The 22,807-nt window shown below is 33.5% G+C and overlaps 1 protein-coding gene across 1 annotated transcript in view; it reads left to right on the plus strand.

Annotated features, from left to right (window-relative positions):
• LOC106671981 (ABC transporter G family member 14) overlaps positions 1 to 22,807 on the plus strand; it is a 190,923-nt gene that overhangs the window by 162,608 nt on the left and 5,508 nt on the right. The window contains exon 2 of the mRNA XM_014403014.2: positions 13,876 to 14,042. Within this exon, the coding sequence (XP_014258500.1) occupies positions 13,876 to 14,042 (167 nt within the window). The remainder of the gene's footprint in view (positions 1 to 13,875; positions 14,043 to 22,807) is intronic.

The following is a 22,807-nucleotide window of genomic DNA, read 5'->3' on the forward strand; positions in this document are numbered from 1 at the left end:
ATTTCTTTCGCCTTTTTTCCTCGTCTAGCGGTTTCCATACTCTCTTTCCCCAGATATTCCTACGTGGGCTAGGATTCTGTAACGGTACAATCGCGAAAGGCAAAACTAACGGTCCCGGGCCTGATCAAATTTCAATAGGCGATATCCCGATTTGCATAAGGGAGACGTTGATCTATCCCCCATCTCGATCATACGGCACCCCCTACATAAACGGGAACGCGTGTAAAAGGTCACTTTCCTCTGGTGAAATCTGGTTTGCCCTCCTCGACATGTGGGGTTGCGGTAAACAAAATTTCTCTTCTGCAAACATAACCGAGTGCTTTTATCATTACCTTTGCAAATCGCAAATCGTCAATAGCCGCAACCGGTACGCCCTCCTCGTTTTATTGTATAACGGGTATCCAACTTGAAACAACTTCAAATAGGTCAAGAAAATAAAGTCGAGAAAATTTTTTTATAAAATATAACCCTATTAGCGACTTCTGAACATGACGAAGAATAACGTTTTAAACGATATAAAAATTACATAGCCACTTTTAAATTCTCTAACTGTAAATTCATGTTCCTTTGGCATATTATAAATTTTATATGCTTTCGAGAGACAGATGTTATACGTTATGGGCACTGGCCTGTTTTCGTTCCTCTCGAATGCAAAACGTGAGAGACACCTTCTGTCATCGTGCCAATAACAAATAATTCTCTATAATATTCTCAACAATATTATAATAAAAATTATTATGACGTTGTACAAAAAATTAAACTTTCTGAACCGTGATAGTTTAACCTTAGTTGATAAAAATGTATATGTGAAATAATAATTTTACGTACATAATTCTATCTAGTGTAATTTTTCGACTTCAACAAAGTATTTAAAACCCCGTCTATTTTTTTAAATATTTTACCATTAAATAAAAAATTAAGTGTGAAAGTGATTGTCTTATCAGGGGCGTCGGTGGTCGCAACGGTTTAGGCGATGACACGGCGCTCATCACTTTGAGGTAAAGGTCCCAAGTTCGAATCCAGTGGCCCTGCGTTCAAACCCGACATACTTACAGATCGGATGTTTTTTAAAACACCGGCACCCCCAGGTTTGACATATATGACCTCTACTACGAACCCTCGTTAAAAAAATGTCAGTCAAGTATTTATCAAACTTATGTGCTTTCATAATTCTCGAAAAGGAAGACAAAATTATACGGATGTCCAATTAAGTAGTCATGGATGTTAATTTTAACTACTTGGCCACAAAAATTATATGAAATTTATATATTGAAAAATAAAACAATGTAGAATATTAGAAGGGGACCTCAGTGGCCGAATGGTTAGGGAGTAGTATTTGCCACTTTGACGGTTCTGGGTTCAAATCCCGGCACAATCCCTTGAAATTTTATTTTAGATTAATTTGGTAAAAGTATTGTAAAGTGTGTTAAAACGTCGTACACAAAACATTGACTGACGTTAAGCCGTCCTGTGTGTACAGGACTTAATTTAGTTAATTTATAAATTACTATAAAATCAAATCCTAGTGTGTTTTCCCTATTAGTAATTCTGTAAAAAGGCAATGCAAAATTATTTTTTAGTTGAAAGAGTTGCAATCAGCTAATTGAATAACTTTAACACTCACTAAATTAATTTTTAGCACACGTACTTAAAAAAGATAAGTATCGATCGACTTTTTGTCCCTAAATGGGATGAAAATTTTAAGTATGATTTCATCGTATTTGATCCGTATGGATGGGTTAATTAATTAGGCCAGTTTAAAATGTTCAAGCCGTCGTGATGTGTCCGATCCGGTTGTAAAGGCAACACAAAATACACCGTTATCTCGATTTCGGCGGAACGCGAAGGTCTCTTACATTCATTACAGAGTCAAATTCACCGTATACCATATAAGTTGAAAAGGATTGGCCAAATAACGGTCCTTTTGTTCTTGGCTGTTGAATAATATTGAATACGAATCAGCCCCATCGGTTCTGCTCTCGAGATCTTCCATTCCGCCCGGTCGGAATTGCTTTCGCATTTCTTACAGGATGAATTTCATTAATCACCCTGACACACAAAGTGGGCAAACGGTTCTCGCTAACTTCCATCCTAAATCAGCATGACTAGGCGGACCGAAAAGCTATCAGACGCTCGGATTTAAACATAGCCATCCACCAAGAAGCTACAGCTACCGTTACATTTAAAAAAAAATAAAAGAAAACAAATTCATAAAAATAATTTATTTAATGGAAAACCTTATGAAAGGAAACGATATTGTGGTAGAAAATAACTTCGGCTGAATATAACATGAAATGTTATCGAGAGGTCTGTGCGGTGGTAAATCCGTAGCTTGATTGTTCAAGAATACAAAATTGCCTCACAGAACTAAATGACAGACAGGTCAACAACATGAGTTACAGCAACAACAAAAACAACAGAATACTCAAGGGAAAATAAAACCTATTTTTACATCCTATTTTCAAATGAATAAACAAAATGAAAAATGGCAAATAGGGGGGGGGGATTCGAAAGTTGTAGGTTGAAATGGGGAGCTGGCTGGCTAAACCAGGGTGTCTCATAGTAATGGCAAACAATAACTGGATAACATTTGAATACACGAACAAAAGGTATGTACAAAAAAATTTCCAACAGATAAATTGAAAGTACTAGTAGAGACAATAATCTCCCTTGTAAAACGCTCAAAAAATTTATTTATTTTTAATCTAACAATTTATTTTTCTTCTGGGAAAAGGGGCCTGGGCAGCAGATATTAACCATGCTAACTCTAACTAATGGTAAAATGAACGATAAAACCCTTTTTTCTGGGTTATTTTTGCTATAGTTTAATTATGCTCTTTGGATGTGATTAGGTAAAATTGCCTTCTTTTTAAATTATTAAAAAGTATTGTTATGAAAGGTTGTAGGTTCAGATGGGGAGTTGTTGTCCGACTGTTCGAAGTCACGATAGCTCAAGTGGTAGAGCAGCGGCGTATTTAGCCGAAGATCGTGGGTTCGAATCTCGCCCGTTACCCTAACTTTTTCATTTCAACCAAAACCTTACATAAAAAGATTAATTAAGGTCATTAGACCACTAAATACAATGGATTTAATTAATTTAAAAAAAACAGAAGAGGGGCAAATCTACAAGACGGATATACATATTAAAAACATGAATTTATCTTGAGTACAACAAACTATATATAAACGATTTGAAATTAAGAATAAAATACATAGGACAGACTGGCAGAAAATAAATGGTATATTGAAGAAACAGGATCTTTTAAGTATAATTACGGAAAAATTCTACTAGTCAATAAACCTCAACAAGGTAGCAAAGTTGAATATCCATGGCGTATGAAAACAAATATAAATTGATATACTCGAAAACCTAAAATTTGTATGTACAACAGCACAAATGCTTTGAAAAACACATTTCCTCCGCCAAAAATACATGAACATCAAAAGAAAATTAAACTGACGTTCACAATTATCTATCGGTGTGTTGTCTAAAATGACCGGGACTTATTCCAAAAATTACGTCAATCACATTATTTTACATACTTGTGAAGTAGAGATCGTAAAAATATCGCACATACCAACCTTTGAAGAGGGCAAATCGCCGAAACTGCGGTGAATAGTCGGATCGAAATTTGCAGCACAGAAGTACAATAATTGATAATGATCGATACTATAAATTGATCCATTGAAAAATACAAACAATAAGAAAGCATGACTTCAAATAACAAAGTTATAAATAAAACACATTGAGTAAACAAAAACAAACCCATACCTCAGTATTGGCAGATAATCAAAGGAAAGCTATAAGGAACAATATCATTAAATGATAAACATAAAAAATATACTGAGCAAACTTCATGAAAATGTGAAAATATACGAACTTAGACGTTGACGCAAACGTCGAAGAACCCTGCACTTAATTCACAATCCCTGCCTATTCACATTTTACAAATTTATAAAAAGGATGTTATGGCAAAATAACACAGAGACCAACCACTGAAGATGGCAAAATGCCGAAAGGCGTCTGTCTTGGACCAGCGAGAATACCCGGACAAACATTATTGAAAAAGATCAAGCGACATAAAATCGTCGCACCATTGATAAATCTACAAAGGGGATTAAAATTTAATTAACAATATTGTTTTAAGATGTCTACTTCGTTTTCAAACAGTTTTTGTTTTATTTGTTTGGTGTTATTTTTTTCAGAAACAAATAAAATCTCTTTTTTTACTTCAAATCCATTTTATAAGCTTTTTGTCATCATTCTTCAGTCCTGCTTTTTGTTTTAAATTGTTTTAGAATGACATTACGGAATAAACAGAACTGAAGGGGATGGCAGGAAGACAATTCCCCGAAATCGAACGGCATTTAAAAGTAGTTTTATTTGTTCCGAAATGAAAATCACTAAGCAAATGAAACAAAAACAAAACATCTCAGAATTATGTTGTCAGTTAACTTTTTAGCCCTTTTTTAAATTTATAAAAGTTGCAAAGATTGTATGTAGCTTGATTGATCATCTCCAATAAACCTGACCCGCCTATTTCCGCTGGTTTCTGTCAGACGCGTGTCGGCATTTTGCCATCTTCAGTGGTTGGTCTGCGTGTTATTTTTACAATCGCAGCCGTTTTATAATTTCGTAAGATTTTAAAAAAAACTGAAAATGGGTGCAGGAAGAAAATCTATATAACAAAGGAATTAAAAAAAAGAGGTGGTGTATTTGTTCCCGAAAAAACTACATAAAAAATGACAAAAAGAAATGAATGAGTAGGGTCGGACGCGTTTGGGGTTTTCACTAACGCCAGCTGTGTGTTGTGTGGGCTTCACCCGGCTTATAACCCTGACGTAGTACGGATAGACAGACCTAAATGAAGATAAAGCGAGCTATATATGTAATGTTAGTGTTAAATGAATATTTTAAATGTTAAAATGCATTGTTGATATAGCAAAAATTTGTAATTATAAAAGCCTAGTAAGGATAAAACTTAAATAGAATAATAATAGTAAATTAAAGTGTTGACTACTGTAGTATTAAATTGTTGTTATTACAGAAGTCCTGTTGTAATAAAAATAAGTAGGACGTTTATTAAACTATTTTGTAATATTCATAACTACGATATTTATTTGGTATAATTATTGAAATTTGTCCAATTTGGAATTGGAAATTGTTCAAATAAAATCTTTTAAAGGAGCGAGTATTAACGATTTGGTGTCTTGTCAGGGAGTGAAATAACGAGTGAGTTTATGATGCGGCTCGCGGGTTGATTTAATGATTTTGTTGTTGCAGTAAATGGGGCAAGAGACAGTATGTTGTGCACTGGGTCTGTTGAACAGCTGGGGAGCTCCATGGCCCAAAATTAGCTTGGGTTCAACGACACCGGCTTCCCTCCTTTCGTTCTTTCTCTCTCACGTCGCACCGGCGTTTGCCTCCCTCACAGAAGCGTTCTTTGGGATCGGTGATAAAGCGGGACGGGGAGGGCTTTTTCAGCGGGAATTTATCGGGCTTCGGTCAAAATTCGGCTCCAGGATCCGCTGTTCAGGTGAAAACGGCCGTAATCAATAAAAGGACCGTATCGTATAACCCCTATCCGGGTCGATTCAGCCTTTTTCCTATTGGATTTTTTTTATTTTAACCGGAAATACAAATAACCTAAATAATACGCAAACAGTATACTATCAAACATTATCTGATCAAACTTTAAAAAAATATTTATTTTCCCGCTTATCTCAACAGCACCAATTACTCTGTTCAAGTGTTTATTTCAAACAAGTTTAAAATTAGAATACATTAATTTTTTTTTTAATGCACCCAATATAAACAAGTTTTGTAAATAAAAACACTCTTTTGTCTGGCAGATGTTTGCTTAATAATCATATTATACACAATATTTGTTGTATGACGAGTCAACTCAATTAATAAAAATGCTAAGAATGCGATAAAAAACATGATTAAAAGAAGGTGGAAGTGTCAATGGGCCGGATCGAAAGAGAAGCTTTCGCGTATCAAAAGCACTGTGGATGGGTGGTCCTTGTAGGATCTGATTCGTAGAAGCAGGGTCATCCTCACCCGATTAGGAATAGGCCACGCGAGGCTGACACACGGGCACTTACTTTTGTGTCAAAACCCCGCGCTTGTGCCCGGCATGCAGAAAAAAGTTGCTCGATGTGTCCCACCTGATTGAAGGGTGCAATTCCTCGGCGCCATATAGAGAGTGCGCAGGAATGCCGCCCGATTTGAAAATGGTGGTTGAGCACGGCAGCGAGTATTTAGGTTCCCAGTTGAGATTTTGGAGGAAACGGGGTTGTTCTATTGTATATAGTAATAATAGTTGTATATACCTAGTTTATGTTGAGAGTGATTGTACTTATTAGTGTGAATGTGTCATGTGAGAGGGTCGGTGACGGAATGTCGAGTCCCCCATTGACCCCATAATTAGGTTAGTTTTTCCTGGCCACAGTACACCCTGTGACCAGGGAATTTATTCTACCTGTTCCTATAGTGATTACAGGTATTTAACAAACAATGTATTACATTATATAGATTTTTGATAATTAACATCTTAATACCTTTAAATTTATTGCACTTCGTTATCACTTCATAGTTTGTTTATGTCAATTGAGTTTATAAATTTGAACATTTCCAGGCGACAGTAAGCTGTTTTCATGTTGTGGCCATCTATCCCCTCTCAACATTATAGCTTTAATGAGGCATGTCCTTTCTTGGTCGAACATCCAGTAACTGAATAGAATGTGCTCGCATGTTTGTGTAGCCCCATTACATGGGCTTGTCAATTATGCCAAATCGGGTGAGATATGACCGGTGCTTTCCATGACCTGACTATGCCATGGTGGTTTTGTATGGCAGATGCTCATTTTCAGACGAGATTCTATGGTCGGGAAGTATTTCCTTGTTTCACATCCATTTGTGGTTTAATTAGGTGAGTTGTATAATATGTGTAAGGGTGTTGGAGTAATATCGAGTACTCCATCACTCTAATTGAATGAATGGTTTGTAAATAGGAGAGAATGTATTTAAGAATGGACGTGAGTACGAATGGTTTTGGAATTGAATGCTTGGGTGCTCTAACCATTGACCAAGCTGTTGATACGCAATACCAATCCTCGGTGGCTGGACGGATAAGGCTCAGGTCTGCCCGCGTACTGCCAACATTGGTGGTGGATGGTTTTCAAGTCTGCCGGCAATTTACTGAAATAATAAAAGCAGGAATTGCCGGTTGACTACGAAAAGCGAATAGGCTCAACTCGGAACATGTTTGTATATATGTAATTCACAATCAATTAACAAAAACATGATGGATTTAAAAGGTATTAAAGCTTTTTTTTTTCAAAAACTTTTGCTATTATTGCATTATTAAACCGGCAGTGATGAAGTTAAATAGAGCAAACAAAGTTTAAATAAAGTTTTACGTCTGTACTATCTTTTAATTACTTTACCTCTCTACGGTAAATTTAGTACCTTCTTAGATATTCTTGGGTACCGAGTAATTTAAAACACTCCAAGATTATTATTATATAACTGGATAGTTTTATTGTTAAACGATTAATGAATTACACCAATCCAAATAGTAAATAATTAACATAGCGTAAATGCAAATTGTCAAATTATGCTTGGCATTTTTATATATTTCTTTAACATTCTTGTTATAGAAAGTACCAAAATTAGTTCTAATATTTTTCAACTGACCATGCGAAATTTTTAAATATTGTCAGGTGGTCCGTTGGCGGATCGGTTATGATGAAGCGTAGATGTACAATGATGATCGTCGTAACAAAGCTAATGGTGCAAAAAAAAAAAAAAATAAATAAATAAAATAAAATGCCAAGGGCAGTTAGACTACGCTTATTCGATACTTTAGTCTAAAGTCGATACTTTAGAGGAAAATTAAGCCAATCAACGGTTTTTTTCAAAATTCACCAAAATTGTGGAACAAACAATATGTTTTTTGTGATACCAAACACCAATGTATTACTTTTTTAATGTAAAACCATATTTTCTTGCATTTTTACGACAGTTGAAACGAAAAAAACAATTTTTAATTAAATTGTATAAAAATCGGGAATAAGAATTTGAATTTGAATAATTTGAAAGGGAAGAAACTGATGGAACTTTTTGGCGAAATCACGAAACAAACAAAAACAGTAGCCCTGCTAAACTCAGTTCTTCCATATTCTTGTCAATTCTGTACAAAAATATATTTTATTATTTTTTTAATTTTTACTATTCCATCGATTAATTAACAAAACGGAAGTCGAATTTCTAAAATGTATGCTAATTATTTAAAAAAAAAAATAAAGATTCATTATCTTGCCAAACGGAAACAAACGGAATTTCTTTTGTTTTGTTTGATGTACCAAAGCAATTTTGGTCAGTCATACTGGACAAGTAATTTTTAATAATCCATCCAAAAGTACTTTCATATAATCAGCAAGAATGGCATTTTTCAAAGTTGACAAATAATTATTAATTAATAAAATAAATTTATCACAAATGCGAGATTTTTTGTTGACACACGCCTGTCACTGAAGTGTACACAATGGAAATGAATCAGTGGATAAATATATTTGTACTTTTTTCTTAGTTTTTCTCAAAGTTTGATTTTCTTCATGGTTAAACTGTCCCGTAAGTGTTTCCGAAGGGTTAGCAGCCAGGAAAATGGTAGCGATTGTATCAACCCTCTGTTTCGGACTTAGCCATTGTCGGGTGAGACGTGCGAGGCGTTCGGGGGTTGCAGGTCCATGGGTGATAAAGCAGTCCCCTTTCACCCTTAGGTTGACTCACACTCGTTATCGATCAGGAGGGTCACTACCCCCGAAACCAAGGTCATCGCACTCCAAGGTCACCCCTTATCTCCGCGCACGGCTTGTATCATGCAACTTTACACCCCTCGTGAACCCCCACGCACACATCTCCAACGAATATTTATTCCCGGCCTTTTTTTAGACGTGGAGCTGATATAAGCAAGCCGGACGTGAGGCTGGCGTACGTTGACGGTAATTTGAATTTTTTTAAAATCTATTTATTTCTTGTAAGTGAAAAATTATATAGATTTCTTTTCTGTTTTATTTTCCTTTAAGCGTTTGTATTCAATTTAAGCGCATAAATTAGTTTAAAAAATGCCTGTGCTCAAGTCGAAAGCTATAATTGATAAGGATACCAACCCACTTTTAAAAACTCAAAAATAATCGTCTTTATTAAAGTGATCCCTGCAGTTACCAACAATTAATCAAGGAACAATGAACGCAATAATTTTCATAATCCCGTTTTATAGCAATTTATATATTTTTACTTTTATGTGTAGATTCTCCCAGATAGAAATATAAATCTAGGCAAATAACGTTAATTTTTTCGGCCGATTTTAACCGAATTTTGTTAATACATAAAGAACACAATATTAAATAAATAAACCAAATTTCATCTGGTTGCGTTTTATAGTTGACGAGATATTACAAAGTACATTTATTTATTTTATACTTTTTTTGTGTAGGTCTCTCTGATAGCAAAACAAATCACGGTACCTTCATTAATTTGAACCGCTTTTTACTAAATTTCGTCCATACATTAAGCATAAACTATTACTTAAACCATATTTCATCTGGCTATGGTTTATAGTTCTCGAGATATTACGAAATATGTTTTTATTTAGGTTCCCTTAGATACCATAAGAAATCACGGCATCTGGCTTCAATTCCTTTTAGGCTACTTAAACCACTTATTGACCATACATTGGGGATTCAGTATTAAATAAATAAACATTATTTAATCTGCTTATGTTTTATAGCAATTGAGATGTTGACAACATCTCAAGTTTTATGTAGGTTCCCCAGGTAGTAAAAGACACGGCATCTAGCTTCAATTTGTTTTGGCCGATTTCAACCAAATTTTGTTAATTAAAGATACAAAATTAAATAAATAAAGTAAGTTTCATCCGGTTATGTTTTATAGTTCCTGAGATATTGCTGACTCTATTTTTTATATAGGTTATATAGGTTCGCTCAGTTTAAAAAAGAAATCTCGGTACCTTGCTTCAATTCTTTGTAGTCGATTTAAACCAAATTTTGCTTATACATTGAGGTTACAATATTAAATAAACGTTCCAAGTTTCATTGGGTTATTGCCTATAGTTCCGGAGATATTTTCAAGCATAATCCTGTATGTGTATTCTCAAATGGAAAAAAATCCTGGTCATTCCTGTTGACCAATATTAACCACTTTTTGTGCATACTTCATCTACAATACTGAATTCACAGACCATGTTTTGTTTGGTTATATTTTAAAGATGAGAAATTTCAAATTATACATTTAGGTTGTATGTTGTATAGATGCTTAAAAATGAAAATAATCAATAAATAATTAACACGGATATTTCATCAGTTTATCGTTTTTTTCTGTCATTACAGGTTGATGTACATTTTCAAATCAAATGCACACAGGAAGAAAAATTCTGCCGAAAAAAATTGATTACATAAACACTGAATTTGTGACCAGTCGGCGGGGAAAACGGAAATAAAAGGGATAAAATTCATCGACTGAAAGTCCTTAAAACGAGAATAAACATTTAGTTTATCGTTAAATTAAAATCGGGGATAAAATACCAGGGGGCGCATAAATAACGCTTCGGCGAACTTCATCCGGCTGTTGTTTGGCTCCGCCGAAAAATGGCTGTTTATATTTGTGTTGGTCGGAGCCCCCGGATCGTTTCTAATGAGGGGAATGTTAACCCGGTCGACGACCCGAAACGTCCTGATAAAGCCTGATAACTGCAGTTTAATTCTAGAAGAGGCCAACGCCGCCGCCGCCGCCGGTTGCAAAACAAGGTGGTTGTCGGCTTGATACCGAGAAAAAAGGAAAACTGAAATAATGTAACTACTGCAATGTACCAAAAACAAATGGCCAACGGCAGTTCAATATTAGTTTTTAACAGCATTTTGATGCAGGCGGTTTTAATCTCATTTTTTAAACTACAAAATGACGTTTTAGCAGTGAGAAAAGAGAAATATTTTCACTTAGCTTGACATTTAACCCTTTTATTTATTCGATTCAATTTGTCAAGCTAATAGTCAATTTATAATGAAGAGGGATGTTGTTTTAGAACAACAATTCTGTCTAATGAAAAAATAGTGTTGTTTTATAGCATCTTGAAGAATAAAAATCAAATGTTGTCTTCAGAGATAGAAAAAGTAAAATATTGCACTTCATTTAACAAAGTGATATTTATCCCTTTACTATATGAAGAAAATGTTTAAATTCAATTGGCTGAGACAATAGTCAATTTAAAATGAAGTGGAGTCGGTTTTAAAATGTCAATTGTATAAAAAAGTGAAGATTTTGCACTTCTGATATCAAATGTCATCTTCATACTTAGGAAAAGTGAAATATTTGTCAAAAAAAGTATTCCCTTTATTTCATGAAGAAAATATTAAATTCAATGGGCGATGTCAATAGTCAATTTATAATGAAGAGGAATGTGGTTTTAGAACTAATTCTATTTAATAAAAAGAATATTGCTTTTTAGTATCTTGTAGATTAAATGTCGTCTTCACTCATAGAAAAAGTGAAATATTTCGCGTAATTTTCCAAAAAGTGATATTTAACCTATTACTTTATCAAGAAAGTATTAAATTCAATTGGCCAAGTTAATAGTCAATTTAAAATGAAGAGGAAGTTGGTTTTAAAACGACAATTGTATCAAACAAAAACAGAATGCAGATTTTACAATTTTGATATCAAATGTCATCTTTATACTTAAGAAAAGTGAAATATTCCACTTTATTTGTCAAAAATATTCACTTTATTTCATGAAGAAAATATTAAATTCAATGGGCCAAGTCAATAGTCAGTTTATAATGAAGAGGAATGTGGTTTTAGAACTAACTCTATTTAATAAAAAGAATATTGCTTTTTAATATCTTGTAGATCAAATGTCGTCTTCACTCATAGAAAAAGTGAAATATTTCGCGTAATTTTCCAAAAAGTGATATTTAACCTTTTACTTTATCAAGAAAGTATTAAATTCAATTGGCCAAGTTAATAGACAATTTAAAATGAAGGGGAAGTTGGTTTTAAAACGACAATTGTATCAAACAAAAAGAGAATGAAGATTTTACAATTTTGAGATCAAATGTCATCTTCATACATAGAAAAAGTGATATATTTCACTTTATTTATTTGACAAAAACGGATTTTGAACACTTTATTTCATGAAGAAAGTATTAAATTCAATGGGCCAAGTCAATAGTCAATTTATAATGAAGAGGAATGTAGTTTTAGAACAACAGTTCTATCTAATAAAAAGTATATTGTTTTATAACATCTTGGAGATCAAAAGTCGTCCTCACACATAGAAAAAGTGAAATATTTCACTTCATTTTCCAAAAAGTGATAATTAACCATTTACTTTATGAAGAAAGTATTAAATTCAATTAGCCAAGTTAATGGTCAATTTAAAATGAAGGGGGGAGTTGGTTGTAAAACGTCAATTGTATCAATCAAAAAAGAGTGAAGATTTTGCATTTTTGAGATCAAATGTCATCTTCATACATAGAAAAAGTGATACATTCCACTTTGTTTGATAAAAGTGATACTTTAATTCACGAAGAAAGTATTAAATTCAATGGCTTCAATATTCAGTTTATAATGACGAGGGATGTGGTTTTAGAACAACAATTTTATCTAATAAAAAAGTGAATTTTTGCAATTTGTACGTCAATTGATGACCTCACGTATAAAAAAATTAAAAAATTGCCCTTCAATTCATAAATATCTAATTTTATGGAAACATCTTCTTTCCCATATAGTATCGTCTTCGTATAAACAAAATAAAATATGTCGTTTTATTTCGCAAAGAATTGACACTCAGCGGTTTTATAAAGAAAACAAGAATATATTTTCCATTTGAAGCACAAACATTTTTTTTTAAGTTGAAGAATACGTTTCTCACATCTATTATTTAGTGGTAACACCTCACATAAAAATATAATAAATAAAAAAAGTATAATAAATCAAACCATTATAAAATTAATATAATATAAAATTAACAAATTTACGAATTTAATAAAAAATTATTTACGAACAATAAAATAGATTTTGGTGTTTTATTTTGTAAAATAATTTCAAATCTTCTAAATTGTTAAATTTAAATGTGATGAATAAATCCTGCATCAGAATATTGCTGTACTTATGAGGAAGGGATGGTCAACCTTTATTCTAAGACAGGTGTTGAGATGGGGAGTTGATGTCCGAGTGGATCGAAGTCACGATAGCTCAGGTGGGAGAGCAGCGGCGTATCAAGCCGAAGGTCGTGGGTTCGAATCCCTCTCGTGCCATTAACTTTTTTTTCATCTCAACTAAAAACCTTAATTAATTGTAATGTTTAATTGGTCAAGGGAACTACGAAATTAGTGACTTTATTCTAAGTTTATTTTGTATTATAACCTGATAGAAATAAAATTTTCGTAGTTCCGTTATTGTTTTCTGTTTATTCAGATTTTCTGATTTTCTGTCTTTCAAGAGCAATGATTTCCAGAAAAATCCAGTTTGTGCAACTTTGATCGAAAAATTGACCGTGTCCTTCAAAAATTTACTAAATATAGAGACTTAGCCACAGGCCATGTTTTTTCCTGCCAGTTTAAAAGTGTAGCAATTGCTTTATACGTTTAAAAGAAAAAAAACTTTACATTATATACAGAAGATTAAACAAGTTATGAAATTTGTTTTTTGTTTGTTTTTTTTGTTGAAAAATTAGATTTTTAAAAAATGTTGCAACTTGATAACTATTGATCTAATGAAATCGAGTTGGAAATTCCCCCCCCCCAAAGTTATTTTTTAGTAAATACCCTTTTTGTTTTTTTGCGTTGCAGGGTAGAAAGCGGACACTCACCATGCCCCAGGGCTCACCATACGCCCCGAAGACCCCTCGAGCTCGTCTTCACCGGATTGACCGTTTCCGTGGACAAACGGCCCATCCTCAAAGATGTCTCCGGCTTCGTCAAACCGGGCCAACTCCTCGCCGTCATGGGACCCTCAGGTACAGGAAAAAACACGTTTTAACGGAATTTGAATAATTTTGTTAACTTAATTTAGAGCCTGGGCTCCCAACAGGTCCAAACAGGTCAGATCGCGCAATTCCGTCGGGTTAGAATGTGCCTATGTCGTCGATAAACTGGACCGCCGATTCCCATTTGTTGCTTTTCAGTGTGACAAGTTTTTAGCTCCAGAATAAGACCGTTCAAGGCCAAACTGCCGAAAAAAAATTATATTTAAGTGATACCAAATTTCGTCCTCCTATTTACCACGATTATATTTTAGTCCTCATCGAATAAGATTATCCTCTAACCGGAAACAAAATTCTACGATAACAAAGCATGAGACACCCCAATTTTAAGTCAATCACACCCTAGTTTTCCTTTGATCATATTGACTGATTTTCTTCGTTCTAAAATGCTGCTATTGGGTTGTCCGGAAAATAATGCAGGATTTTGGTATTAAACAAAAAAAAAGAAACTAGTTACTTTAAAGCAATGTTCTTTAATCAAAATAATTTCCCATACTCTCAATACATTTCTCCCAACGTGTTGGTAACTTATTAATTCCGTCTGAGTAGAATTCAGAATTTTTAGAATTGATAAAGTCAATAAATGCATTTTCCAGTTCCGTTTGATTTTTGAATATTATGTGTTGTAAGTAGTGGTCCAGGTGTCTAAAAAAATGGTAGTCAGTAGGCGAGAGGTCCGGAGAGTAGGGTGGGTGAGGCAAAGTTTCATAGCCAAGCTCCAATAATTTTTGTGACGTTACACGTGACACATGTGGTCGAGCGTTGTCATGCAACAAAATGGGCCCTTTCCGATTGACCAAAGAGGGCTTCATTACTGCCAATTTCTGATGCATGGTATTAATTTGGTTACAGTATGATTCAGCATTGATGGTTTCGCCAGGATTTAAGAAGCTGTAGTGTATTAAACCAAATGAAGCCCACCATACCGTAACCATTACCTTTTTTTGATGAGTTGGGGGCTTTGGAAAATGTATTGGAGCTTCTCCTTTGTCGAGCCACTGTCCAGAACGTCTAGTGTTATCGTAGAGAATCCACTTTTCGTCACATGTAACAATTCTGGCCAGAAATGGGTCATTTTTGTTTCGACAAAGAAGTGATGCACAAACATCAAAGCGCTGATTTTTTTGGCGATCGTTTAATGAGTGTGGAACCCAATTTTCGAGTTTTTTCACTTTTCCAATCGCCTTGAGGTGGTCAGCGACGGTCGTTTTACTGACTTTGAGTTGCTCTGCAAGTTCTCGAACAGTTGTTTTGGGGTTTTCTTCCACCACTGATCGCAGAACATCATCATTAAGAGAGGAAGGCCTTCCACGACCTTCTTCATCTTCAAGGCTGAAATCTCCCTCCCGAAATTTTTTAAACCACCTTTGCACAGTGCACTCATTAACACAACCCTCGCCCCAGACTTGGTTAATGTTTCTAGCCGTTTGGGCTCCGCTTCGGCCGAGTTTAAACTCGTAAAAGAAAATCGTACGAAATTCTCGCTTTGACATTATAAGGATGACTGAATTATTTCCAAGTAGCGGAATGCTACAGAGGTAAACAAACAATATCATTTGGAAGAGGATTGAGTAATCCTGTAAACGTAAACAGAATATTTTATATAGATTTTTTTTAATGAAAACTTAAAATCCTGCATTATTTTCCGGACAACCCAATAATATAGAAATGATTTGTAAAATATCAAGTTGGCACGTACATAAAAGCTGTCACAAGTTCGATCTTTCTGGGTTTTTTTTGTTTTATTTTTTTATTATTTTATTTTTTTATTATTTTTTTTATAAATATAAAAGTAGAATTATAAAAGTCACAAGCAAATATAACCTATGAGTTTTTCTTTAATTACTTCTGCTGTCTTGTCCCTCCTTTTTGGTTTTGTGTGATTTTAACAAGATCAAAATTGAATTGAGATACATCAAATGAGTTGATACCTAAGACATTAATTCAATAACACAAGTATGGATTTTATCAGAACTGACATTTTGAGACAAAAATAAAACGTTTAATGAGGTAAAAAATATAATTTGTAGAGCCGTCAGAGATCATTTAATGTTTTAAGCATTGCTTTCAACATGTACGCCATGTTTTAAAATTTAATCAGTTAAACAATTATTTCTTTAATATTAGATTTGTCAAAGGTCATTTACATTTCTAATAGTTGCAGAGTCCTCTCCTACGTTTAGTGAGCAAAAAATGTATTTTTTTATTACTAGAGCTGTCAAAGATAATATTTCAGTGTCGCATTAAACGAACACACTTTAATCATTTGGTTTTTTCTACCTTTAAAGCAACAAAAACAAGTGTATTTCTTTAAAATATAGCTGCCAGATAACATTTTTTATATACCTTAAACAGGAACACATTATCTAATCGTTCGTTTTTTAAATAAATTTAAACAACTAAAAAAAGTGTTTCTTTAAAATATAGCTGGCAGATAATTTTGTTTTTGGGGTGTTAAACTGTAAAATACACTCTAGCCGTTAGTTTTTTTTTTATAAGTTGAAAGAGCTAAAAAATTATGTTTTATACTACTAGAGCTGTCAGTGTCGCATTAAACGAACACACTCTTTAATCATTTGTTTTTTTATAACTTTAAAACAACAAAAACAAATGTATTTCTTTTAAATATAGTTGCCTGATAACATTTTTATGCGTGTTAAACACGAACATATTATTCGTTCTTTTTTTCAAATAAATTTAAACAACTAAAAAAAGTGAGCTGTCAAAGATAATCTTTCAGTGTCGCATTAAACGAACACACTTTTTAATAATTTGGTTTTTTCTACCTTTAAAACAACAAAAACAAATGTATTTCTTTAAATTATAGCAGCCAGATATATATATATTTTTTTTTTTTTTGCGTCAAACTATAGAACAACTTAACGTTTCGTTCGGTTTTTATAAGTTTAATGAACAAACAAATGTTTTTTAATTTGTTTTTTTCTACTAGAGCTGTTAGAAACCATCTGTCAGTATCGGATTAAACAAGTACTCTTTTTAGTTATTAGTTTCTTATAAGTTTAAGCAAATGAAAATGTGTGTTTGTTTAATAATATATCCACCAGATTTCAAACCTCTTTTAAATGTTGATTTAAATACGATCAACTTCTCTGTTGGGTAGTGTTTTTAGTGTTTTTTTAGGTTTCAAAACTAAACGAGCGTCTTTTTTGGATGAGATGACAGAATTGACATTGGTTTTTACTGTCGTCTTGAAGTCATTCATTTTTTATATGTTTAGTTGAGCTAAGCAAAGTATTTTTTTATTATTATTACTAAGGCACACCTTCTAGTATTTAATTTTTCCTCTAATTAAATTAAAAAATAAGTGTTTTAAGACTACACCTGTCAGATAAAATATCGTGTTTAGGTGTCGTTTTAAACACGAACACACTCACTAGTCATTAGTTTAGAGCACTAAAATCCTATATATCTTCACTACTAGCTGTCAGTGATAATATCTCGTTTAAGTGTCGTTTTAAACAGGCTCTCTCTATTCATTGGCTTTCATTTTAAAATCACAACTCTCTAGTCGTGAGTTTTTTCAAGTTTAATGAACCGAAAAAAACGTACTTCTCTGCGAGTAAAGCTGTCAGAGATAATATCTGTTTAAAGTGTCGTTTTAAAACACGAACTAGTCGTTAATTTTCTTATAATTTTTTCCACGAGTTTATTTCTCGAACAGTTATTATCTATATCAAGTGTTGTGTTATCAAACTATCTCTCGTCAGAATGTCGTCAGGGGTTTCATCACTAGTACAACTTTCCGCTCAGAACTGTTTAACGTGGAAGTCGACCCTTGGCCCAAAATCGTACACTTTCCGGAATGAGGAAATTGGGACGAGGGCTTTAATAAAGACGGAGTCAAATCCCTCGTTCCCGGAGACTGTGTGGGTGGTAATGAAGGCACTTTCTATTCAGGATGTAAGGAGGTGACCCAAGATGAGAAGATGACCCTTTATTGAGGGTGTCGACCCCGGAAGAGGGATGCATTAGATTGGCCTAGGACAACTCGAGAACGGTTAAATAGACCACTCAACGTCCATTTACCATTAACCCGGGGCAATTAGTTTTGTACCTTTTGACTTAGGGAAAGCTGGGGCACAATTTCCGGCCCTGGAGAGCCCAATTTTGCGTTCGATTATTGGAAGCGGAGAGTTTGCAAAATAGCGATGTTCAGATATTTTGAAAATACGTGAAAGGGTTCCGGTTTTGAAATAGTCTCGTCAGCCCCTCTCTTCTTTTCTTCCTATTCATAACATAAAAATCATATTTATTATTATTTCAATGAAGATTCGTTAAAATGTAATTCTTAATTCTTTCACTTATGGTCTTCAGAAAACAAAAGACAAAAATTTTGCTTTAAATGCTGATTTGGTTAATCTTTTTATATTTTGTTTTATTCTTCGTGGTTAAAGCTTTTCTCAAACGTTATAAAAGTAACCGAAAAGTATTTTCCTTAAAAATATATCAAACTTGGTTACGAGAAATTGGACTTTACTATTTGGCATCGGCCTGACAAGAATGTAGACGCCACTGTGCTTTTTCAAATCTTAAAATGTCTTTTATCGATTAAATAGCCGACTTGCCCGGAAATCCTGGTTTCAGAAAGACAGCGTAATCGAAAGGACTTGTCCGAAATTCGGCCTGACAGTTAATCGATGGACTATTGTAGTCTGGAAGTGAACAACTTCTAAACGTCATCTCGAAAGATATCTGTCGGTTCTGGAAGAACAAGGGGGAGGGAAAACGATTTTACGACCAATAGGTGACAAAAAGCCAATCGATGGCGATAAACTGAAGGGAAAAGTCAAAAACTTACAAAATCGTTGTATATTTTTTATACCTGGAGTACTTCTCATTAAAAACTTGTGATGTTTAAATCACAAACTTTTTATCTGATAAAAGTTTTCTTCATCTGTCTTTAACTGCCTTATTTTGAAGCCAATTGCAATCATAGAATTAATTTTTAAATTTTTATTAGAAACCATCTTCATTTTTATTGAATAAATAACTTCCTCTGCCAACAAAATTAAAACAAACTTCAAATTTTTCATTTTTTTAAATCTTATTTTATTCAGCTTTCTTTAGTGTATAATCACTAGATAGCAAGAAGTCATCAATAACTAATTATCACATCTTTACAATTAATTATTGAATATGTTCTAATAATAATTTAAGAAAGGGTTCTACCATTTAAAAAAAATTATTTAAAATCAATATTATCATTTGTCTGTATATTACCGCATTGTGGTTTGTTAGGGCGATTATTTTAATGCTTTACAGACTTTAAACTCCTTGAATTTGTTTGTCTAAATAAAAGTAGATTATTGTAAAACATTATTTTAAATTTATTTATCAAAAATAGATCAATAAGAGAATGCAAAATAATTTGCAACATGTAATACTGTAACTTTTAATTTTTAGTAAATATTACTCAAAAAAAGGTAAAAAATAAAACAAAAATTCTGTATTAACATACAAACAAAAACGATTATTATTTATTTATTATATTTAATTATTAGTATGTGTTGTAAAAGTACTAATTCTAATTAAAATTAACAATTAATCAAAATGATTAATATGATGGTGTTATAAAAATTATTAAAGAAAAACATTTAAATTATAGCTTAATTGTTGAAAAATCCTTTTATTGAAATTTTTTTCATATGTTAACAAAAATTATTAAATTAATCAAAATAATTTAATGCTTTTCATTTTGTTTTATATACATATTTTTATTTTTAGATGATCAGTGAAAAAATATGCAATCACTAAATGTTTTTGGTATGACATAGTACGAAGCAAAATAAAATACTAACAATGTAATTTAACAATTATTTTCCTTGAGTGTATAAAAAATTCTTTTAAAATTGTGTATGGTTAAATTGATCGTTGAAAAATTGGCTTATGTCATTTTTGTTTAGGTCTTAAAAAAACAACTTATACGATAAAATCACTGATAAAACTGAAATATTTCCTAATCGCCTATTACAAGGTGGGAATTTCTCCTAATTTTCAAACGCTTCAAACCTCAATTTAATCAAAGCAGGATGTTTATGCAGTCTAGAGTGAAAACGAAATGCGTTCTATATTTAGGGTGTGATGACAAGGTTGCTGGTTTTTATGAATTTTTTTTATACCCATTTGCCCCTTGCATTCTTGGGTTCAACGACTCTTTCGCTATTTTTTTCATATCTTCTCTCTTTCACTTTATCAGATGGATCTGGTCCGTTAGCCTGATTTCAGCGGTATCTGACTCATGTAAATTTGATTGCATGCTTATTTGTTAGCTGGAGAAATGGACTTGAAAGGTTTCTCTCTGTGTCATCACAAATCATTTTTTTAAATAATTTTTAAATAAAAATTTGAAACAACACATAGACAGAGCATTCTGAGTTTGAATGAACATTGGATCTCTCTCTCTCTCTCTCTCTCTCTCTCTCTCTCTCTCTCTCTCTCTCTCTTTTCTCTCTCTTCTCTCTCTTCTCTCTCTCTCCTCTCTCTCCTCTCCCTCTTCTCACTCTCTCTCCCTCTTTCTTTCCTTCTCTCTCTCTCTCTCTCTCTCCCCCTTTCTTTCCTTCTCTCTCTCTCTCTCTCTTTTCTCTCTCTTCTCTCTCTTCTCTCTCTCTTCTCTCTCTCTCCTCTCTCTCTCTCTCCCTCTTTCTTTCCTTCTCTCTCTCACTCTCTCTCTCTCTCTCCTCTCTCTCCCCTCTCTCTCTCTCTCTGCAATTTTAATTATTAAACAAGTTGTTCTAACTATACATTGAGAAACCTCTTAAGAAGCTGGCAGATATGGTCACATTTGACCATGAGATAATTCTGCTTACTCATTGAAACATAGAATTAATTGTTAAATCTTTGCTCATCCTGCTAGTCCAATTATTAAAATCATTTTTGAATTTTTTGCCATATAGATGCGGCAAAACTTGACAGAGTTTAACAAAAGTTTTTATCATGTTTGCACTTTAGCTGTGTGACGTATTAAGCCCTCCTCATGCGCTTTCACCTGGGAGGGTTTCGACAAGGCAAACGTATAAATATTTACTGAGCCAAGAGAACAATCCCGACAATCCATCGTATTCCAACCGTGAATAATGCATGCTTTGTCTATGTTCTTGATGTCGTTCTTTAAATTATCGGGTTGTCCGGAAAATAATGCAGGATTTTAAGTTTTCATTAAAAAAAATCTATATAAAATATTCTGTTTACGTTTACAGGATTACTCATTTGTATGAATGTCAACACTTATTAATCCTCTTCCAAATGATATTGTTTGTTTACCTCTGTAGCATTCCGCTACTTGGAAATAATTCAGTCATCCTTATAATGTCAAAGCGAGAATTTCGTACGATTTTCTTTTACGAGTTTAAACTCGGCCGAAGCGGAGCCCAAACGGCTAGAAACATTAACCAAGTCTGGGGCGAGGGTTGTGTTAATGAGTGCACTGTGCAAAGGTGGTTTAAAAAATTTCGGGAGGGAGATTTCAGCCTTGAAGATGAAGAAGGTCGTGGAAGGCCTTCCTCTCTTAATGATGATGTTCTGCGATCAGTGGTGGAAGAAAACCCCAAAACAACTGTTCGAGAACTTGCAGAGCAACTCAAAGTCAGTAAAACGACCGTCGCTGACCACCTCAAGGCGATTGGAAAAGTGAAAAAACTCGAAAATTGGGTTCCACACTCATTAAACGATCGCCAAAAAAATCAGCGCTTTGATGTTTGTGCATCACTTCTTTGTCGAAACAAAAATGACCCATTTCTGGCCAGAATTGTTACATGTGACGAAAAGTGGATTCTCTACGATAACACTAGACGTTCTGGACAGTGGCTCGACAAAGGAGAAGCTCCAATACATTTTCCAAAGCCCCCAACTCATCAAAAAAAGGTAATGGTTACGGTATGGTGGGCTTCATTTGGTTTAATACACTACAGCTTCTTAAATCCTGGCGAAACCATCAATGCTGAATCATACTGTAACCAAATTAATACCATGCATCAGAAATTGGCAGTAATGAAGCCCTCTTTGGTCAATCGGAAAGGGCCCATTTTGTTGCATGACAACGCTCGACCACATGTGTCACGTGTAACGTCACAAAAATTATTGGAGCTTGGCTATGAAACTTTGCCTCACCCACCCTACTCTCCGGACCTCTCGCCTACTGACTACCATTTTTTTAGACACCTGGACCACTACTTACAACACATAATATTCAAAAATCAAACGGAACTGGAAAATGCATTTATTGACTTTATCAATTCTAAAAATTCTGAATTCTACTCAGACGGAATTAATAAGTTACCAACACGTTGGGAGAAATGTATTGAGAGTATGGGAAATTATTTTGATTAAAGAACATTGCTTTAAAGTAACTAGTTTCTTTTTTTTTTTGTTTAATACCAAAATCCTGCATTATTTTCCGGACAACCCAATATAAAACATTAAATTTGGTATTTTAGGGTTCTGCAGCTATAAACAATTTATAAGAAAGAGATTTATATGAAATCTTTGATGAGCTTTGTAGTCTTAAATGGCTAACAAGTACTGAATTTGAAGATTATTTTATAAATATAAAATAATCTCATTACATAGAATAAGCTAGAATATTTGAAAATATAAAAACAGAAATCAACTAATTTTTGTGTCATAGTTAAAATGCTTGATATTATTACTGTATTATATTATTATATCTAAAGATAAAATTATCCTAATTTATTTATTTATTTACGAGCAATAGCCCATTT

Source organism: Cimex lectularius, unplaced genomic scaffold (genome assembly GCF_000648675.2).
Source record: "Cimex lectularius strain Harlan isolate CLEC.00 unplaced genomic scaffold, Clec_2.1 scaffold32, whole genome shotgun sequence".
NCBI classification, from domain to species: domain Eukaryota; kingdom Metazoa; phylum Arthropoda; class Insecta; order Hemiptera; family Cimicidae; genus Cimex; species Cimex lectularius.